General features: G+C 41.5%; 1 protein-coding gene and 1 long non-coding RNA gene across 2 annotated transcripts in view; one reads left to right on the top strand and one right to left on the bottom strand.

Annotated features, from left to right (window-relative positions):
- The window catches only part of LOC145444270 (uncharacterized), a 244724-nt gene that overhangs the window by 180605 nt on the left and 42772 nt on the right, over positions 1-21347 (top strand). The window lies entirely within an intron of this gene.
- LOC145444521 (uncharacterized) lies at positions 3712-15713 on the bottom strand. Its single transcript, XM_080322507.1, has 13 exons — positions 14768-15713; positions 14617-14705; positions 14451-14552; positions 12610-12727; positions 11749-11889; positions 11491-11682; positions 11216-11401; positions 10923-11105; positions 7639-7845; positions 7464-7575; positions 6316-6464; positions 6092-6249; positions 3712-4078 (listed from the first exon to the last, which is right to left on the bottom strand). The coding sequence occupies exons 1-13, from the start codon at positions 14823-14825 to the stop codon at positions 3908-3910; spliced, it is 1866 nt and encodes a 621-aa protein (XP_080178633.1). The 5' UTR covers positions 14826-15713; the 3' UTR covers positions 3712-3907.

The following is a 21347-nucleotide window of genomic DNA, read 5'->3' as shown; positions in this document are numbered from 1 at the left end:
TCGATCAATGATAAATCATTGTGTTCAACAATGAACTTGATAATTAATTACGGCAGCGCAGGTCACGTCATTGTGACGACATAAATTTGAATTTTTGTTTCGTGGCTCTTTTAATGCTAATATTTTTCATATGAAGCATGTCTAACTGTAGGTCTACAGATCGGGGGTCGACAATCCCCGGTAGGCGTGCCATTTGTGGCACTCGAGATGATTTTTCATGGCACGCCAAATGAATTGACGCACACGACATATAACCATGTTTCTTGCAAAACGTGTAACATAAGTATTCAAAATGGAAAAAGCTCGTATAGACGATCCAAAATTATTTCGTAAATCATCATAAACCAGAGTCTTTTGGGGCAGATTATAATAATCTGAAGAAAAAAAATGCGCCTGGTGCGATTTACCGGGACCCGATTTATTCGTTATAATGTGGGAAACTCCACAACCGATGGCAACCGATTATTGTATGAAACCGTCTGCCTTAGTCTAGGAGTGTGTACTGTGCAGCCTGTGAGAGCGCGACTATTTTATGAATCGGCATATCGGCGCTGGACATTTTCACGCTAGGAGACTAACGTTTTGGGCACCATACAGCCATGCGACCCCGCGCGCTGCCAAAATATTTATATTTGCGGCGATGAAACCGTGTGAGCGATTCCAATATATCTTGAGCAACGACAACCTTTACCGCTTTACCGCGATCTCAGGAGGTTTTCAGACAAATCTAGTGTCAGACCAACCGAATTGTGACATCAAACCAACTTGTATGATATAGGGGTGGGCACATTTGTCATCATCAGGCCATGTCATCGTAACATCTTTGATGGGCCTGTCACTTTTCGGCTATGGTGCCGAACACAGTGGACTTGAAAACGACCAAAGCAACCACAGAAGATCTGGTAGAACGCGAATAAAATTAAATGATGCAAATATTACGTACATTCGGCTATAGCTTAAGTGCGATAGCGACCAAAATTTATACCTTTCGCAACCAATACTGTAATAATCACTGGCGTAAGCCAGAGGTGTTCAAAGTAGTCAAGACAGCTAATCAAGTAGAAGTAGAAGTATCGACGCAAACATCTACTCATGCACGAGTAGAAGTATTCATTTTTAAAGCATCCTAAAACTACTTGAAGTAGAAGTAGAATTGACTGACTTTAAATATACTCAAGTAAGTAGTTGTGAAAACGGTCGTAATTCGTTCGCATGGACTGTCACAAGCTGCAAATTAACCTATGCGGAGCTTGATTCTTATATTGATTCATCACAGGAGATATCAATTTTCGACAGAATAAGCATTCGTTCGTGAAAACAGCCCCAAAATTCCTCAGGCTATCTTTCCAGCTTTTCCAAATTAGATTAGAATTAGAATTGGAGCTACGCAGTTTTTTCCAAATTAGATTAGAATTAGAATTACTGAATTCGCTAAAACTTGGAAATTGAATGAAATTATAAATTAGATATAAATACAGCGAAAATTAAGTTCAGTTCATATCAAATCAAATCACATGGCATTCCCATAAGCATGGGAATGGTTACCGTTTGTACACCAAGCTTGGCTCGCGTTGCTCTATAGGCCTACCACAGGTCACCAACACGCGGGCCAGATGGGGCCGGTGATATGATTTGTGATTTTGGAAGAACGCGAAATAAAGCATTTTTAAATGCTGAAATGTATTTCAGTTTGAAATTATTATTGCTATTGTTTCAAAATAAGTTATTCGCCTATGCCCAACATCATTATTCCTCACTATAGCTGAAACGGCTTCGGCGATGGCTAAAAGTCACTACGCCACTTGCCAGCATGGTTATTATTCGTCACAATTACTACTATGACTGTGCGGTGTAATTAATGCGACGGTGGCTTATTCGCACCGGATTACCCTGCGCGAGAGGGATATTCTTGTTAACTCGGTGCAAAATGCCGCGGACAAAGAGGCATTTTCAGAAAAACAGTAGATTAGATTAGAACTAAAATTAGAGAAAACATTTCACAAACTAGATTAGAATTAGAATTAGAGCACTGAAACATTTCACAAATTATAATAAAATTAGATTACTGGCATTTAGCTCTAGTTTAGTGAAATTAGACAACTAGAATCATCTAGTTGTCCAAGTCGGCCATGGGGTTCGGACATCGAATTGACTATAGCTCGCATAGCGAAAATTGTACGCGGACTATAACGGCGTTCTCGGCTGATTCGATGCGTTTCTCTATCTGCTGCTGATGAAATCATGAGTATGACGACCCGCCCGTGCCTCACCTGTGCCTCACCTTCCTTTCGCGCTGTATTTTGGAACAATAAATATGAAAATTGGTGATGTTGGATGAAAGAATATTCACACATCCCAGCGACAGGTGAGGCAGTGCCTCACTTGCCTCCCCTGACCGCACGTCACTGATACATAGTACATGCGACTCGTAATCGTTTCAGATATTGACTCGGTATATCTACACATTCGCAAAGCCGCGATGTTGGCGCGCATTTGCCGCAAAATTGTTCGAGTGGTGAACAACGTCAATTAATATGCAAGTTTACACTATGCGACACAATTCTGTAATGTCGTTATGGACATGGACATTTCCGAATCGCGAAGGCGCAGACAGTCGTGAACAGTCTGACATCGGATATAGAGGTCGACCGATATTGATTTTTGCAGGCCGATACCGATACTGATTATCAACACACTCACAAGGCCGATAACCGATATCATAGGCCGATATTAATGTGGAAGGAGCAGAGAACCATTTCGCCAAAAATATTATATATTAGGCGAGATGGCACTTAGACATGCCACAGAAAGCTGAACAACAAACGAGAAAACTGAAATAAAAAAGAATTATTGCTTAATTGTGCATATTCATTGAAATTTGGGATAACCCAAAAAGCAAAACGTGATACAGAATTGCAGATCGGTCCAGTAGAGGTAGATCGTAATGCCGGAAGCATATCGTTTCTCTGCGTGCTCACCCAGTTAGACTCGTCCTGCAATGGCAAATCTGTCACGCATCGCCCTTTGCGTCGTCGATTTCTTGAGATTGAGAACACGGAGCATTGAATTACCAATATTTTTGAATTATTTTATACATAAAATATCGGCCGCGATGTCGGCCTTCATAGGCCGATATTGATTATCGGGAAAATTCCAAATATCTGCCTCGATAATCGGCTAAGTCGATAATTATTATAATTATTATAATCGGTCGACCTCTATCGGATATGGCGGTTGTGAAATCTGACACTCACTGTATACTGCGCATAGTATACAGGTACCAAGTGCTGATTCATTTCGTCATTCATGACGCACGCGCATATAACGTAGACTGATTCAGCGGAGTCGCGATATGAAAGTGTTTCTTCGTTTTTTCGCAATTCCTTATACTTTTCGGTTGGAAACTGTCCGTGTTTTGAATACAGCGTGAAAGCAATTAGCTTCATTGCCTGATTGAACATGGCGGCAACTTGCCATATTGCGCCAGTGTGTTGATGACGAGTTTTCGCGGTCTAGTCTGCACATATCAAACTAGACCACCTATGGTAAATCCATATTCAAAAGTTTCCATTGATCCTGATATGGGCCTAACCCATAAATCTGAACAATCTGCGAATTGCATTGCAGAAGTCACGCGAAGTCTTGCGAAGCATATATGCCCTGAGTCTGCATCAATACATTGAGTTTGCACATACACATTAGCCAGCGAGATACTTTTTACAATACTGTATTGGAATAAAAGAAAATAAAAATCTTATAAAAAATACTCCATCAATATTTTCCAACAAACAAACAAACAAACACAGGACTGTATGAAATGTAAAGGTAATAATCAGGGGAACAGGCAGTTCGAACAATCATATATTCGTTGAAGAATTGGAACAAAAAACGCAACACGGGTAGGATTCTAATCGCAGGTGACTTCACATATTCGCTCAGCAATCAACTTCAGCGCGTCGTACTGGAAGTTATCCAGCACATTCAGCACCGGCATCACCAAGTCTCTGTCTCCGGTTATTTTCGCCAATTCTCCCGTCAACTTATGCGAGTTGTCTCTGAAGACTCCGAGGGCAACAATCTGAAGAAAAAGATGTTATATTTCCGTAATTCCAGCCACATCATCAAGATTCGGAGTTCAGTTACTTTGTATATGTGACCATGATTTGCTTTTGCTCGTTGCATTTCTCAGCTCATACTTATCACGAGGACGGAATACAATTTATTTCCGTCTGCACTATTACGGTGCTGGGATGATGGAGATGCGACGTAACCTCAAGGACATAGTCAGCTACACAATCTACTTCACTACGCTACATCCTTAAGTTCTTAGCGCCTAGCAGAAAAGCCAATAATACCGGGCCGGAATGTCTGCCGGTATAGATTATCTCGTCGATTTCAATTTTCTTGACAAATGTCGGCAATGTATGGCCAAGTCGTTAAGTGTCTGTAAATGTGCGCATGATAGAAAGTGAATTTGATTGATGTTATTTTTCTACTGCATGAATGACAAATGGATGTTCTATAGCTGCGGGGGCTACGAAGTCGCAAATTGTCAGATATATATATAGAGATACATTTATCACCAATTGGTTAGCGTTCGGCCGTATTGAAGCCAAACGGACCGCACTTGATCCATGAAATGAAGCTTATGCTTAGTTTTGCAGGCCTACAATGCATCATGGCTTCTTACGTTATCGAATTTGTATTATCGTGTAATTGCTAGGGATGGTGTGAACCTCTGAAAGGTTCGGGTTCGTGTGAACGCGAACCTTTTTGAAAGGTTCTGTGTGAACACGAACGTGAACCTCGTGACGTCATATTGCTAATTCCAACCCTATCTTTCAATGAAGTGATAGCCTATATTAATGTACACGATACCTAGCGAAGACTCGGGCCACATAATGCCGCATTGCTGTAGTAGGCTACATATTGGCGTTTTAGACGTCGCTAAATGTATCAACCGCGGTTATCAAAGAATATAATAATCTCATAAAATCAATACATTCCGTCGCTTTGCCAACAATTTCGACGAGGACTTACCATGAAATATAAGCTTACGCCTTCATGGTCTTAGCCAGACCGGACAATGTGTTCGGAGTCTGAGTATTGCTACATTGATGTTGAGCAGAGTGTAAGACGGGTTTCTATACTCGCTACTGATGCCATAAACAACAAGTTATATAGCAGTAGCCAGCACCTTAATCGAACGAATTTGGTTTTAATGATACAGTAAAGATCATCATTGGTTTATTAGCAATTTTATCAGTTCAATACACCACAAAAATGCGATACAATGAAAAGACAGGAAGATGTCGAAGCGACAAGGAGTAGTCTATGGAATCTGACACCCCCCTTGGCCTAGGCGATGTAAAGAGGAGGCATGCACACTGAATGAAAGTAAAGAAGATAGTATAGAAAAAAGAATGCGACAAGAAATAGGGCGGTCAAGTCAAGATTAACCCCGTACGCCCGCTCGATATTTTACATCAGAAAACGATATCAATGTCATTGATTGGCTGAATAAGCATCATTCGCTGACTACGTATGTCGCTCGTGATGTTGTGTGATTGCGGGTCAAGCTCACAGCGGATAGTCAATAAATATTCAAAACGGAAAGCTGAACATTTCGAGAAAATTTTGGTAACAAAAAACAAGTATAACTTTTAAGGTTGTCATGGTGCATGCTCGTTTAGTGTTGATTTTTTATGCTGCAAGCGCCATGCATAGAGTGACCCGCAGTTGAAATGCAATAAACTTGAACCAAAGTTCTTATAATGAAGTGCAAATTACAATTTACCAAAAAAGGTTCACAGTGCAGAACCTACCAAGGTTCTGTTGTGAACGCGAACCTCTAAATTTCCGAGGTTCACACACAGAACACGAACGTGAACCTCACGTTCACACCATCCCTAGTAATTGCCATTTGCGATTTTTGAGTGTTGACATCCAATTCTGAACTTTGAACTTTTATCATTATTTCAGTCTGCCTTACTGTGATGCAAAAGACCAACAGGCGACAAGCACAGATTGCGTTGTGTTAAATAAACAACAACAACAGCAAGGAATTCGGTATGAGACTGCCTTCACACACCTGTACTCCCGAGTCCCGTAATTCCTTAGAGATGTCCTGAAATTCGTCTTTGGACTGGCCATCCGTCATAAGAAAGACCAAGTCGGACACATCGGGTCTGTTTCTGGTTTTTAGCACCACATTCTTAGCGTACCTCAGAGCATTTCCGATGTTTGACCCTGCGCACCACGACAACGACATGGTAACGGACCCTGCGGTTCCCGAGAAAATCTTATTTTACATACCACCTCCTCTTTTTGGAATTTTCTTGACCGCCCCCATCAGTCCTTCTTCCGTTCGGTGGCGGCCAAACAGAATTTGGGACCGTCTATCCACGTGCTTGGTGAAACGGAACGCTGATATTTGCACGCCGTCCTCGGAGATGTTGAAATTTCTACGAAACGAGAAAAAAATCGTTTGGTATACCAGCTGTCGTTTTATTTCAGACGTAAAACGCGACGCTATCACCAATCCCGATGCTCAACATCTAACATTGCAATACAGCTTCAATTTTCACAAATGAGGCGTTACGAAACTGAATTTTCGATTTCTCGATCAAGTTACATAGCTTGTGCCATACAGTGGTTACATACGTTAAAATCTCTATTAAATATAAACCAATCCGGCTTTCCAAAAATCGATGGGCGTGAAGGCAAGTATACAGGCAAAATTAACCCTTTCGGTCCAGATTATATTTCGAGTATGGTGATGGCGGTAAACCACGTGACATTACAATAGAAGAAGAGAATCGAAGAGAATGAAAGCACACTACAAATCCGCATTTCGACCACCTGTTGAATATGGGTTCTAGTTATCGGTAAACCTGCTTGATATAAATGCAGGCAGTATGGTCGCTTATGAAGTACTCCTGCATTTTCAGAGTACTCAAGTAGATTTTACCCACATGCTGTACTTACTCATGTACTTATGTTATTAGACTACTTCCACTTCTACCGAACACGTTTTCTAGGACAAAAGTACTTACATGTTACATTTTGGATTTCGAAAAGTTAGCAGTCATTTTTGCAACACTCTTATGAGAGAAATTTTCATAAAACCGTGTCCAATATTTCCACTGCTTCACGGTAACCAACTCCAAGGATTGCGCCTATCTGTAGAGCTATTAGTCATTTTGTGTCTCTTGCAATTTCGAAAGCAACCACCTCCTGATTACCTGCTAAAAGTATGTTTACTATATACTACTGAAACAACAAACAGTACTTACTTGGGTACTTTTCAAACACTTAATTTTCTACTTCGACTTGAATTGACCGGTCCTGTAAATAACACTTCTCCTTCCAATTGAGTATAAAAGTACGGTGTTACTTCTACTTCAACTTGAGTAGCAACGGTATCCACTTTGGCCAGCTCAGTATTTATGATATGTTCTTACTTGATAAGGTGTAAAATAAAGTCCTTCATTTTTCTCCACTCTCTTTTCTTGACAGAAGTCGACGAATCGATGATGACCACAATGTCTTTCTTGGCTTGCGTTGCACAGAATGCTAAACAGAAAACGACAGCGTTTTCATAGCTCCGTAATCACGCTTTCCGCAGTCAACGCTTACAATTACAGCATGGCTTTCTGCGGCTCCATCGAACCCCGCCGTCCGGCGTTGCCTCGCATACAGATTCGAATCGCTTTCCACGGAACGGGACGTTGCCTTGTCTGGTACATCTGAAACGGCATGTCGTGCCCAACTCTAAGTTTTTGTTGTCGCAGAATATTCTCCCGTGTTCCAGCTCGCCCAAATCTGGACATCTCGGTGGGGGGGCTGCAATGAAACGCGTGGATGTAAATATACGGGAAATGCACTTGGATGGTCGAAAGTCTAAATAGCATGGGCTCTCGCACTGAAAATTGTTTATGATCGGCGTATATTAATCAGCTGCGATATCGTCTCCGACATATAACATGCAAATTGTTTTGCTGAATCTACACTGTTGCAAACTATTTAAACGAGCCATAGCTTCAGAATTATGCGAAACCGTAACTTCATGCTGTTAATTTATTCAGACACAGTCTAAAAGCTTTTGGTGGGTATAAATTAACAATATTAAGTTATCATTTCTTGTAATTCTCACTAATCATGCTCACTGGAAGTATCATGAAACACAGATCAACAGTAATGAAGCATAATATAAGCCTTAGGCCTACTTGATGTCCCAATCCGATCATTGTAGGCCTATATAATTGTACAATGTACAGTGTACTCATGAGCATAACGTTTTCGGTAATCTTAGTTCTTTTCGTTTCCCTGTTTACTGATTTGGTAACTAACATTGATCAAGGATTCATAGAAATGTCAAAATTGAACTGTCGTTTCTGCGCGATGAATATATGCACTTCGCATACACGGTACACGCACTATAACGTGGCGTGCTGAAGGCGAAGCGCATCGTAGAAGATTATCCCGCATAATATGATTGTAGCCAATTGTATCAATGAAAATATATTCGTCCAAAAAAATACCTGGATTTCTCATATTGAGAATGATATACAGGGCTTGCAATTATATATCACGGACGAATTCAGACCATCAGATGCAATCGTGATACCGCTCGACTATTATGCCGCTGGTCTTTTACCCTTACATGCAATCGTTATTTTTGTACTCGTGATAGACAGCGACCCTCGTTATACGTCAGTCCTCGGTAATTCCGTAATCTGATCCGTACAACTATCTCCCATCTCGCGAATGACGTAAATGAAGCAGAAGTTACTAGAATTTAGCGCGCATATACCATCACGTAGAATTGATGCACAACACAGACGGGTAAGGTGAGACGCATAAGCCACTATTTCAGACGGAAGAGGCTCGTTATTATAAGCCCCACAACCTCGAGTAAGCTTATTTAATATTGTAAACGGTATGGCACCCGACGACATGGATGCCCTTCTGGTTACGTAGTCAATAGAATATATGCGTGCCATGCTAGTATACCGATTATACAGTTTTCGTGGGAAACGTATCAGATTCGATTACATAACGAGGGATGACCCTCTACGCACATCGTAATGCCCCATCTTCAAGAACGCGTTGTATTTTACAGCTTGTTTAACATTAACCAGGGACAATCTGATCTCCTTATCTAACCAAGTTGAATATTTACGACTCATTTACGACGTAGTTGACGTGGCCACCTCCTTGATATGCAGGCACATACGCGTTGCTTTTGACAGCATTTTACGATAACATCGATCTCAACCTTTATTGGCCATCTATATTTTTGTCGAATCCAAATTCTTATCCCGTATAACTCAAATGCATTGGACCTGTGGTTCTCAAAGTGGACAATTTCACCATTTGATGGTCAATTTTGTAAGACAAACTAGCGAAAAATCGAAAGGGCTATTTAGGTGGCGGAAACATTCCATTCGCGGGAAGTGGGGAGGGCAACATGTCAAATTGACAATCCTTCAGGCAGACACGAGAAGATACTAGCAGATGTAGAATGACATTGCAGATAGTGCATATATAGTTCTGATATCGACTGTCGCACGGCATATCACCAAGTTGGTTCGCCTTTCGCTAGCTTGTAAATTCGCCGATGTCGCGGACAGCGGAAATGCATATAGACGAGTAACCTAACGGTGAAGCTTCGATGATAAATTAAGAATTCACATCTACAACACAATATCGATGAAGTCACAATGTTATATATGTTATGGTATATATGTTAATTGCGGAGAAAGAATTTCTGTTTTGCAATATTCTCGGTTCGGAGACAACAATTTCCAAATTCCGTCGCAATAATTTGCCGGCTCGACCAACGTTCACAGACAATTTAATCATTAGGTTAATTTTCAGAGAAAAAATACCCTACAACGACACCTATCGAATCTTAGCGACTGAATCAGCGTGTAGAATGTTTATCTATACTTATCTTTGGTCAAAAATATTTGCGGGCATGGCGTATAGTGTATTATTGCCGCAAAATGGAAATTTGGTCTGGATAACAAAATTACCAATTGGTGACCTCGCAAATAGTGACGGAACCAAAAAACGAAGTCGCGGTGTGCGAAATCTAAAATAAGGTATAAAGGGCTTTTTTCAATGACCTGCGTCGGCGCATCTACTGACGTTCATTTTGTTGCAGCCTATTTGAAGAGTATAGGTAGAAAGGTTTTCTCTGCCACCAAATTCCTTATTCTGTACAGGGTGACAGTACACTATTCAGTATAAGTTTATCAATATTTTCATCATTTCAAAACACCACAAAACTGCGGTACAATGCAAAGATAGGAAGGTGTCGAACCGACTTGGAGTAGTCTTTGAAATCAGAAACCCACCTTCTTGGCCCATAGGCGAAGTAGCGAAGAGGCGAAAAGAGTCTCACACATCAAAATTACACCGCGGTGTAAATCAAACATAACATTTTATTTCAAATGATGCTTGACAAACTATAATATACTTACTACAAACGGAGGACGAAGGAACGTAGGCACATAATGACGTGGTAATGCATGCACGTAAATATGTAGGCTACGTAATGCTCTCAAAACCGTGAATCAATGACAATCTTATCTTCCGTGAAGTAACCAAAAGAACCAAACTAATCATTGAATATATACAGCAAAAGAAAAACGGCGATTAATAATTCTTGTCTCTAATTGGCTAAAAATTGAAACACAAAAATTAGAAAATGCCGTTCAGTCGATAAGAAATTAGGTGAAATATTCGATCAACACCCTGAGAACTGATTTTCTGAATTATGAAGTAGGTCAAGTTAGCCTGGTGCACATTCATTTCGCTAAGAGTGGATGATAGTTATTATCACGTTATCGATATTGGTACACCAAATGGAGTAACATTCATTACTGAATGTGTTTATTCATAAGTATACATACCAGTACACACTGGAGCATTGCCTGACCACCGTGATCCCTCCGGAGTCAAAAAACACGAGACCGTTGTGTCCCCTTCGAGCAGGAAACCGGTGTCGCATACGAATCCACAAATCGTATCCGGGCCTCCGGATCCGAAGCACTCAACAAATCCATTCTCCGGCGCCTCTATCTTTTCACACTTTTCTGTTACGTAACATTACGCGTTTACTACCAAATTATAACAACCCCAGCGCAGAAATTGGGCAAAAAGGCATCATCCGCGTGCGAATGCCGTTAAAATGTCGATCACTCACCGGCACATAACGGAAAATTCTCATTCCATTGCGGCCCCAGAGGCGTATCGATACACGATGTCGTTTCGGAACCGGACAAATGCAGACCTTCGTTACAATGGAAGGTACAGTGGGTGATACCCACTTCGCCCCATCCGCTACATTTTACGCCCCCGTTCGTCGGTGCTTGTACTGGATCACAAACTCCTAAAATAACGCGACATCTGTAACAACTGAATTTTTGTCTTGAACATACGTGACCAGAACGATATGGTAAGAAAAATCTGCATACTCACTCTTCTTGCGACAGATCGGACTTTTCCTGCTCCACATCGCCCTGTCGACGAATTGCTGGCAAGTCGTGTTTGGGTTACCGACAAGTTCATATCCCACATCGCACGAAAACACACATTCGCTCGCTAGAAATCGACCATTGCTGCAAGATATGTTTCCCTTTTCCGGTGTATTCGGAAATACTTCGCAGGATGCTAACGGAAGAATCGCGTTGTAAGTTCCTCGTGCCTTGCGAGATGGCATTACATCACTGTACTTACGCTCTCCCTGCAGATCTCCCGGTGCAAACGGTATGTCCCGAGGTGGAACTCTACCTGTGGACTTTATATCGGTCCTCGTGGTGAGTAGTGTTGACGTTGTTTTTGAAGTGGATAAGGATGTAGAGGATGCTATTGTAGCATCTGAATGGAAGTACACTATATTATGTAACAGCAGACATGCTATTATGATAGGAATGGAGATAATATCCCATGATGGTCATGGATGTTCAATATCATATTTTACCCTTGTCAGCGAACCACAGAGTATATTCAATAATACCGACGTGAAAACGTGCTTTGAAAACCGTTTATACATTGCAAGAGTATATTGGTTTGACATCGATACTTCATTTTTGTCGAATACCGACCCCGTTACTATTTCAGCGATGCTATTAGTGCCCACTGCCCATTGCCCGTATCTGTAATCGAATCGTTATGTAACTTGACCATAATTACATCGAATAGATTTTAATCAATATCTTTATCATTGTTTTAATATCGGGAACACGTGCATTAATTTTCAACTTACATCCATCGACGCGATATTCAATTCGTAATTTTCGGTACCAACATGCGATTCGGGCATCTAGATCAGAATACATCACAACGGGAGCTTCAAAATCGCGTATAGCTTTAGCGGGACCGAGTTTCAAATATCATATTCTGAAATTTTTCGCAAGATAACCTTCACGATAACACTCAAACACATCATCCGGATTTCCTTAAATTTCCCGGAATATGGAACACGAAGCCGAGACGGAACCTCTTTGTCTTACTTTTGTCAGCACCGCGCACTCACCTAGTCTAAGATTTCATTGATTCTCTCAAGTCTAAGATTTCACTTCTCATTGGTATGCTTACTTTTTACTGCGCACAACAGATCTTTACTGTTGCAGTGGTCTCCAACGCAACAACACCTGCATACGGAATTGAATTTGCCGTCGTTACATTGAGTTGGACTCCAGCCTCGTCTTGGATTCTGAAAATAACATTCCATAATAATGCAACACGGCATGACGGGTGTGTTCAATGTATGTCCTGTCAATAATTAGTTTTTTTCTCATAACGTATAGTGATAAAAATAATTACTATCTCGCGCAAGCAATTTTGGCGCAATCCTTCTTTGCTGCTGTTATGTCAATCAAGAGGCGTTATCTTGATATGTTATATTCTCAATTGCAAATCTGAGCAAATGACGCATGTGGCGATAAATAAGTGACACGATAGCACAAAACATTCAAAGACCGCATTGTGCTCCACCCACGAAACCCAGAAATGCGTGATGGGCCGATTAGCGATATGTTTACCGGAAAAAAACTACGTATACGAGTATGCGTCTTGCATGCGGAGGTGGCGAGATTTAATAGAAAGAAGAAGCAAATTCCCAGACACTGGCTAATATAAGGAAATGATGTCATTGGTGGGTTATTACAACGTCACAGCACCTGCGATTTTATCATTTATACATGAATATAGGCCATAGCGTATAGTGACACGCCTTCAATTAATTTTTAACCATCGTATATTCGTCACTCGTATCGACTCCATAATTCCTATGTAGGTGTTGGGGGTTCGTATAGGCTCCTCCTCGCCACGTGATCCGCGTAATCGGTATTTTATAAAAAGCCTACAAGTGGACCGTGCTACACATCGGTAAATATGGAATCAAAAATAAAGGATATCGGCCTGGTGTAAAATGGCTATAATGTAGTCGAAACACCATGAATACGAAACAAACAGACATGCAGCCTTGTATCCAGTTCAAGGCACGCATTTCATTTAAATATCAACATTACGTAATCGAATATAGGTAGGGTTGCATTTAAAACAAATGCTTGTTTAAAACACTTTTTTTAAAACATGTTTTGAACAGTGTTTTAAACAAAGGCCTTTTAAAAAAATGTGTTTTTAAAGCTGTAAAATCATGCCATAATTGTGTAAATACTTTCCAAAAAACATGTTGCATGAGCCTACGGACAATTACCCCCCGATATAGCCGACGTATACGATATGGGATGGTTGGAACCCTCACAATAGTCAGTCCAACAGCTATAGTACGTAGATTTTTCGTCAAAGAAGCTGCTATATTTACCCTATATTTTCAATTCTCAATGTCAATTCACTATGACGCCACAACTGAATATTTGTGACGTCATGGCTTAAAAAAAACTAAAAAAATAAATAAAAAACATGTTATAAACAAGTATTAAACACGTTTGTTTTAAATTGATTTTTGTTTTGTTGTTGTTTGTGGTATTCATGGTGTTTGTCGACTACTATGGTCATTTGCACCAGACCGATATGTTTGATTTTTATTCCGTAACTGCCGACTTATAGCACGGCCCACTTCTAAGCTTTTTGTAAAACGCCGCGTACGCGGATGAGGTGGCGAGGAGGAGCCTAGATATGATTTTTGTTTTAAATGCAATCCTAATTGTAGGTATGTTCCATTTTAACAATGCCTTTACGCATAGTGTTATTTACTACTGTTTTTAGCTTCTTAATTGATGAATACAATACGAGTGTTACATAACAATAGGTACTACGGTATATATATACCGCCATGCACATATGTCTATATAATATTACCCTTTATGAGTTCATGAAGAGTTTATTCAAAATTCCTTCTAATCACAAGCTGTCCAATGTCTATCGAATAAGCCGACTGTGATATTGAATTGAAGATTTAATTATATTCTTACTTGAACTAGGTTGTCATTGCATGCGAGAGCTTCTTTACATGATGTCCTTATGATTGGATTCGCACCCCAGCTAAACGCATACCGCACCTCCGTCTGACAAACCTTAAGCAATGATAGATTTTTAATGAGCAGTGCTCGACAAAGCCTAATTTTTGAATATGCTTACTGTTTCTCTAAAGCTACATTGCTGGCTATATCCGTATCGCAAACAGTCTTCTGGCGATCGAGTGTTGTGACAGTTCCAACATCGGAGGGCTGTAAAGCAAGCGCGTTATTTGCCTGATACAAAAGGCTGCGGTATAATAACTGCGATTTACCTTGCGATGAACCATTCCATAACGCAATACATAAAAGCAAGGTACTATATAAATCCATGCTGCAATATTGATATATTAATACTGAGATCCTGTAAATCTAAATGGGTCACTTTAAATATTCTTGTTGTCTTTTATATGAATTCTCTCTTTTCCTGGTCGTAGACTTTTTCAAATTACATCTGATATCGCACTTCAAAGACACGAATTCAAAATCACGCGAGTGATCACAAGGAAAATCAATGCAATCCCAAAAAAAAGAAATAGGCACGACTTTTTTTGTATTAGCATTATTATTGATTTTGTAGATACGCGCTAACTCCGATTATGACGAGGGATGCAATCGCGTCTCGTTACGAATCCAACGCTCATCTTAAAATGCATACTCCTTCATCACGATCTAATCTACATGCGCCGCTGCGTAAACCAGATATAGATATGCCCGCACACGTAATGCTATAAAAAGTGTCGTGGTTTAGATGGGAATGCTGTGGGCTTAAATGTCGTTGCGAATTATCGGCTGGATCGCAAATCGCGTTTAGCGTCAGGGGTCAATTTTGTTGGCTTTTCAAGTTTGGTTCCCGGCAGTTTTATGGTCACGATTTGAAAATGTTCCCGGCCCACTTCTTTACATGTGGTAAGCTGGTTACTGCAAAAAGATCAGTACCTTCACGACCCCCAGAAAAAGGCATGTGCACTGCGCAGTATATGCAAGCGCCTCTGTTGCACCATACCAGTGGCCGGAAATAAATCCCGGAATAATGACGTACACGTCTATTCGTATAGCGTGGCCAATTTTATTCCAATCTATTAGCAACATATTATCTTTTATTGTCCGAGATCAGGGGTGGGCAACCTGCGGCCGTAGAAGGGAATTTGTGCGGCCGTCGATACGTAATTCAATTTCCATGTGTTGGCGGCCGTCGACATGCAAATTGAAACTACGAATTCACTCCAGAATTTTTTAGAGATTTTAATTAATCTTGGAAAGTTCTTCGCGCTCCGCGCGGTTCAATACGACTTCATTTTTCAATTTTAATATAGTATAGGCCTCTTTGCTATACGAGCCGGAATCGGAATCGTGTGCTCGTCACCAAAAAAATTGTTTCTGGAACATTTCGGCAATTCCAATATATTTCCTCTGTTCCGACAATTCTCATGGGAAGTCAAGAAATAACGACATGCAACAAAATGACTATGATAACAATTGCCCCACCCGAAGATGCATCATTATCATATATATAACTTGCCCTATATTTTCCAAAGCATTTCCTCTGTCAACTCTACCGGTGAATCTGATCACATGGACTGAGAAAGGATAAATATTTGATAGTAATATGTGATACTGCTACTATTAATGACGGAATTCATCGTGAATCTGAAAACCTTTGGCGATTCGCGTGAATACTGAACATAGCCATGGTCTCAGTAACTATTCGCAGCATTTCCACTCGCGATTTCGGTGCGTATAATAGGCCGATATGGAGAGTAGACTATATAGTCCGAAGTTCACCGGATTGGACATGGACATTAGACAGTTTAACATAGGTATTTTGCGTCCAGTTAGTTCATTACGGCTATGCCATGGAATGCGGGCGTAGGCTACATAAGTATTCGAAATGAGGCCGTGATTAGCAAAAAGGTTGCCCACCTCTGGCATAGATTAACAGATTGTTTCGTGTTTATAGACGGGTTTCGCGTTGAAAACTGAAGGACATAAGGCATAATACTAAGTGAAATACAGCTTAAAAACAAAACAGATTACGTGGAAGCAGAATTCTACATTGTAAATTGTAAGAAATTCTCCCATCCGATACATATGCCCACTGTCCAGCCACGGGTGGGAAACATAACATGGTAGGCTTGGCTTGAACTACCGCCCACACATAAATACATCACTAAAATAAGCCTCTCTATAACCATGACCACGATGATGTCTCGACTGAATTTGAAAGTGTTGACTTTATTGAATGGACCAGTCATATATAAAGCACATGGTGTTGCTCTTTCTCGCAAATTCCTTATACTTGATGCCACTTTCGTTTCCGATACATGCAATCGCCTTTAGTAGCAATTGACTATAACATATCCGCACTGTTTAGCGACAAGCAGCGCCCACTAATTGCATTGTTTTGGCACTTTTATATCTTTTAAGAATGCCACCGCTGGCATTGAGGACCTCGTTATGACGCATACCGCGCATGTACAGGTACACGCGCTGAGGATGCGACAATGAAATTTTCAGTCACTTTATGACATTCTACTTCAGTTCGGCAATAACAGTATGCAGCATGCAAATGCCGAATCGCGCGATCACGACGCTTTTTAGTTTATATCCCCGCCCGCAGCTTTGACATTTTGCGCCTTTCACAAAGCCTCAATGACCAATGTGTTGACGAAAATGCAAGATTTATGACGCAGATAGCGCGTGATAAAAGCTTCCGCTGATATATCGACAGTTGGGTCATGTCCAAACTATTAACATACTACAATTACTACCTACACTCGTTGCTCGCAATCATGAGATTATGTGGTGTGTGCGGTTTTGGGTTGCTAATACAATTTTAACACATGAACTGCAGCTATCTAGCATGACTTGAACGATTATTTTTACATTAACCTACTTGGAATGGAAATAAAGGCAGCAATGCATGACTCGGAGCAATATCTAGCAAATTTGTACGTATTAACATGATTAATTCCTGATTTCTTCTATCAGAAGCTTTGTAATCACTTGTGAACCGTTGGTAAATGTCGGATCAAGAAGATGCGGGCGTAATAAAATAGGAATATATTGTGCGAGTGGAGACTCGTTAGCTCCTCTTCAAATATACTATGTTGCATTGCACTCAAACTTCCGAATAAATATATAATATTCAATTGAAGTAGTAGTTGCTTTTGAATTGATGTATGTACGGAAATAGAATAGCAGCTTACATGTTTACCTAACCCTGGACGTTTATCAGTTCCTATCGAATAATATGAACAGCTGGAGATATCGATACCATTGGTAATATCGTGTTTATAAGAACTGTAAATCGAATTTGGCGGAATTTGGTGTTTATACCGACTGTGTCACAACCTTCCCACCTGCTATTCCATTAATACGACAGCGACTTGAATAAATACTAAGTATGATGCGAGTCCCAAAAATGTTTGGGTTCGTGCTAATACAAACTTTTGTGAAAAATTATTTGTGAACGCGAGAATTAAGATGACGTCACGTGATGTCGCAAATGCTGATTCATCTATAAATCAATTTTTGACTTGCCATCTACGATACCGGCTGTTGCTGTAGGTTTTGTTAATCTATACGATAAGTGCCAGAGACCTGAATGGAATGTCCGGAACTAGTGCACTATACACCAACATTACCCGTTCATGGTAATCACCTTATTGACTCAATCTTTTCACACGTCAACCTTTTTCTTTTATTGTTCTCTCGAATTGATATTTCATTACTCAACAGATTTCTAGTTGCGAGGTTTCAGTTTTTTCCGTTTACGCCCATTACGTAAAATAATTCACTTGATACCTATTATAAACGATGCACTGCCATTCATTTATGCTTCGTTACATAGCTATCTTACCATGACTCACAGTTTTTTCCTTTAACGCCCATTACGTGAAACACGGAGTGCTTGGGACTCAACATAAACGATGCGCCAAAGGATTTGTTTTGTACGCATGATACCTATCACCATTTTTCTTAACGATTTACCAAAATTATAACGTTACACTTCATTACTTCCCTATAACAAACTATGAAAATCCCGTATTTACATCTAAATCTTAAACACCAATTCTTACCTTCGGAGTTAGTCATTCTCCGTTGTGTTCCGTATTACTCTTATCGCCATCCATTGACTTGTTCCGTTACGTCTCCTCGTGTTCCTCGGAAGATTCAAGGTTCTACGTCGACGACACCTTATACAACCTACCCATAACTCAATCACCAGAGCCATCAACCCTGTTACCACCAATATTACAACCACTGGTTCCATGATAGGTATCAGCTTTGCACCTTCCATAATAACCCTATCGATCAAGGATAATTCTCTTACCTTATATCCACCTTCCATCATCACCAGTTCGTGCAGCCATCGAGTATAGTTGTAGTCAACGAAATCTGTGGTTGTCTTACCCACGGTGGTTCTTGATATTCTGGAATACTCAGGAGCGGGTGTTCCCAAACTTCGGGTTTTCTGCCCAAGCAGTGGTGATGCGTTAGCCATCGTTGACTCCAAGGTAGTATTCATTAGTTCGACACTCTTCGAGGACGAGTCGTCTTTGTCGTCTCCTGTTGAATACAAAACAGTTGTTTCGGTACTTACCTTACGGTTGTGGTCCGGGTTTTGGTAGTCCGTTCCGATGTCGGTCCCGCCGTCTTCCGTGGAGTTCTGCAAAGCCTTCGCAGTGGTGACCGGATGCACTCGCGTCGTTGTAGGTGTTTCACCAATGATTTTCGTCGTTCCGTCGGTTTGGTTTCGTGCGCGAAGAGTTTGCAACTGTTACTTCCCATAAGTCGCATCAATTGGTTTGACAGTTTTATACTCCCCCTTTTTGTTAGCCATCGATTTCGATCGTTTTACTTGCACCCGCCTCGCTTTCATCCGCCATTGTATTGTTAGGGGTGGCAGATGTTTCAGCGCTGTAGTGCTTGGATCATAGTCTTTCGCCGCTGGAGTTACCCACGTCGGACTGTAGTAAGCGATCATGTACACTTCTTGGGATGGGGGTTTACCTCTGACGTCCGTCTAGCTACTATCGAGTGCGACTCGCCTTGTCTTGTAGTAATTCATTCATTTTCTCATGAACAACAAAAATAGCCAATTTTCATTCGGCAAAACCTTGTTCAATAATACCAAAGTAAGGTATTATATCTATTGCTTCCTTTAGTGCCTTCGCCTGACCCTCCCGCGTCGGGTTATAAGGGCCAGAAACGAAAGGCTTAGTCGATGGGTCCTTACGTCCGATGTCGCATTGGTATTTCATGGATTGGGGGGGGCGCTGAGTTGGCCCCGCAGGCTATCAAGTTCGGAAGCAAATGGATCATAAACAGCTGTCAAGACTCCTTCAGGAATGGCGATATTTTCTAGGCCAGTCAAAAGTCAGGAGGTTTGTATGACAGTTTCGCCAGTGCTACCGATTGTGCACAGAGACTTTCGAGTTCCGTCTTCACGCTGGGACTGGTGTCTTGTTGTAAGGTTAGGCTACATAGTAATTGGGCCAGTTATTGGCCCAATGCGAATCTCGTGATGAACGGGGTTTTGGTGTTGGTGGAGAGAGGGCGAGGTTCTTCGTTGTCAGCGGGGATTCCCAACCTATTCAATCTGACCTCTGATCTCGGCGTGTGCCCACGCCTACCGTCACGCCGGCAGATTCGGTCGCCGCCGGGGCCCCTTTCTGGGGAGACGTGCATCTTAAAATCCCCAGACTCCTTGCCGGACATGACCGGGCGTGTATCCGGTTGACCGGCAATAGCTGCTTTGTTTGAACCTTTTGGGGTAGTACTCATGACTGTGGCTGTCGTCATGCATCTATGTGCCGAATCATTACAGTTATTCGGACAAGTGCATCCACGAGAGCATTTAGGACCAGTTTTCTCGTGCAGGTCCTTATTTACGCCAGCCGGGATTCCGCGCTCGACGTCTTCATTAATGGTGCCAGCAGGGATTCCTGACTCGACACATCTTTAGTTAGTGCCAGCAGTGCTAACTGACCCGACACTTTCTCGACTAGTGCCAGCAGGGGCTACCTGACCCAACACTAGGGATTTCCCATATTTTTTGACCTTTTGGGAAAGAAGGTAAGACAGTTGCCGTCGTAAGATCGGCGTATTTATGATTGGTGCCAGCAGGGATTCCTGACTCGACACATTTCGCGCCAGTGGTGATTACCATCTCGACACTTGCGCCAGCGGCAACGGCCTGCGGCGACACAGACAACGTGCCGACTCGACGCTGATTTGATTTGCAGCTTCCATCAACCCATCATCGGTTACAGTGTCGCGAAGACTGCTTCCGACTTTGGTTCCGTCCCGCTGATCACACGAGATCTCGTCATGAAGCGTTACTAAAGACAACTCTTCGTTTGCATTAGGCGGAGATTCAAATTCAGTCGCTATGTTTGGTAATTGTTGTACATGATCAATCCATTTTAGACCTACAATATCGAGAGGTCTCCTTTCTCGATCGCAAATGGAGCCGACAGTCCGTCGATATTGATTATTACTAAGGAGTCAACGTGGGAGGAGTCACCTATATTACGTAGTTTCATGTCTATAGGTTGCCGCTCCTCCCAGCTTGGCGGGTATTAGGTTTCTACGACGTTTTTCAATTTGAGGACGCTTCCCGTGTCGGCGCAGAAAACCCCAGTTGTGATCCTTCGACGATCTTTTCTTTTCATAGATTGGCGTTCGCAGATAGTAAGGAGGTAATCGATGTGTTCGTCTTCAGACTCTCCCCCGTCCACTGAAATTGCCAAGAAATGACGTTCAGCCCTGGAAGAAGTTCAGTTGGTGCCTCCATTTGATTATAGTGTAGCTTCATGGCGCTTGCCATGCAAGTGTTCCACACTTGGT

The sequence above is a fragment of the Botryllus schlosseri genome, chromosome 8 (assembly GCF_051294905.1).
Source record: "Botryllus schlosseri isolate E-star chromosome 8, Bs_hap1, whole genome shotgun sequence".
Lineage (NCBI taxonomy): Eukaryota > Metazoa > Chordata > Ascidiacea > Stolidobranchia > Styelidae > Botryllus > Botryllus schlosseri.
This window is presented reverse-complemented; position numbering and strand designations above follow the sequence as displayed.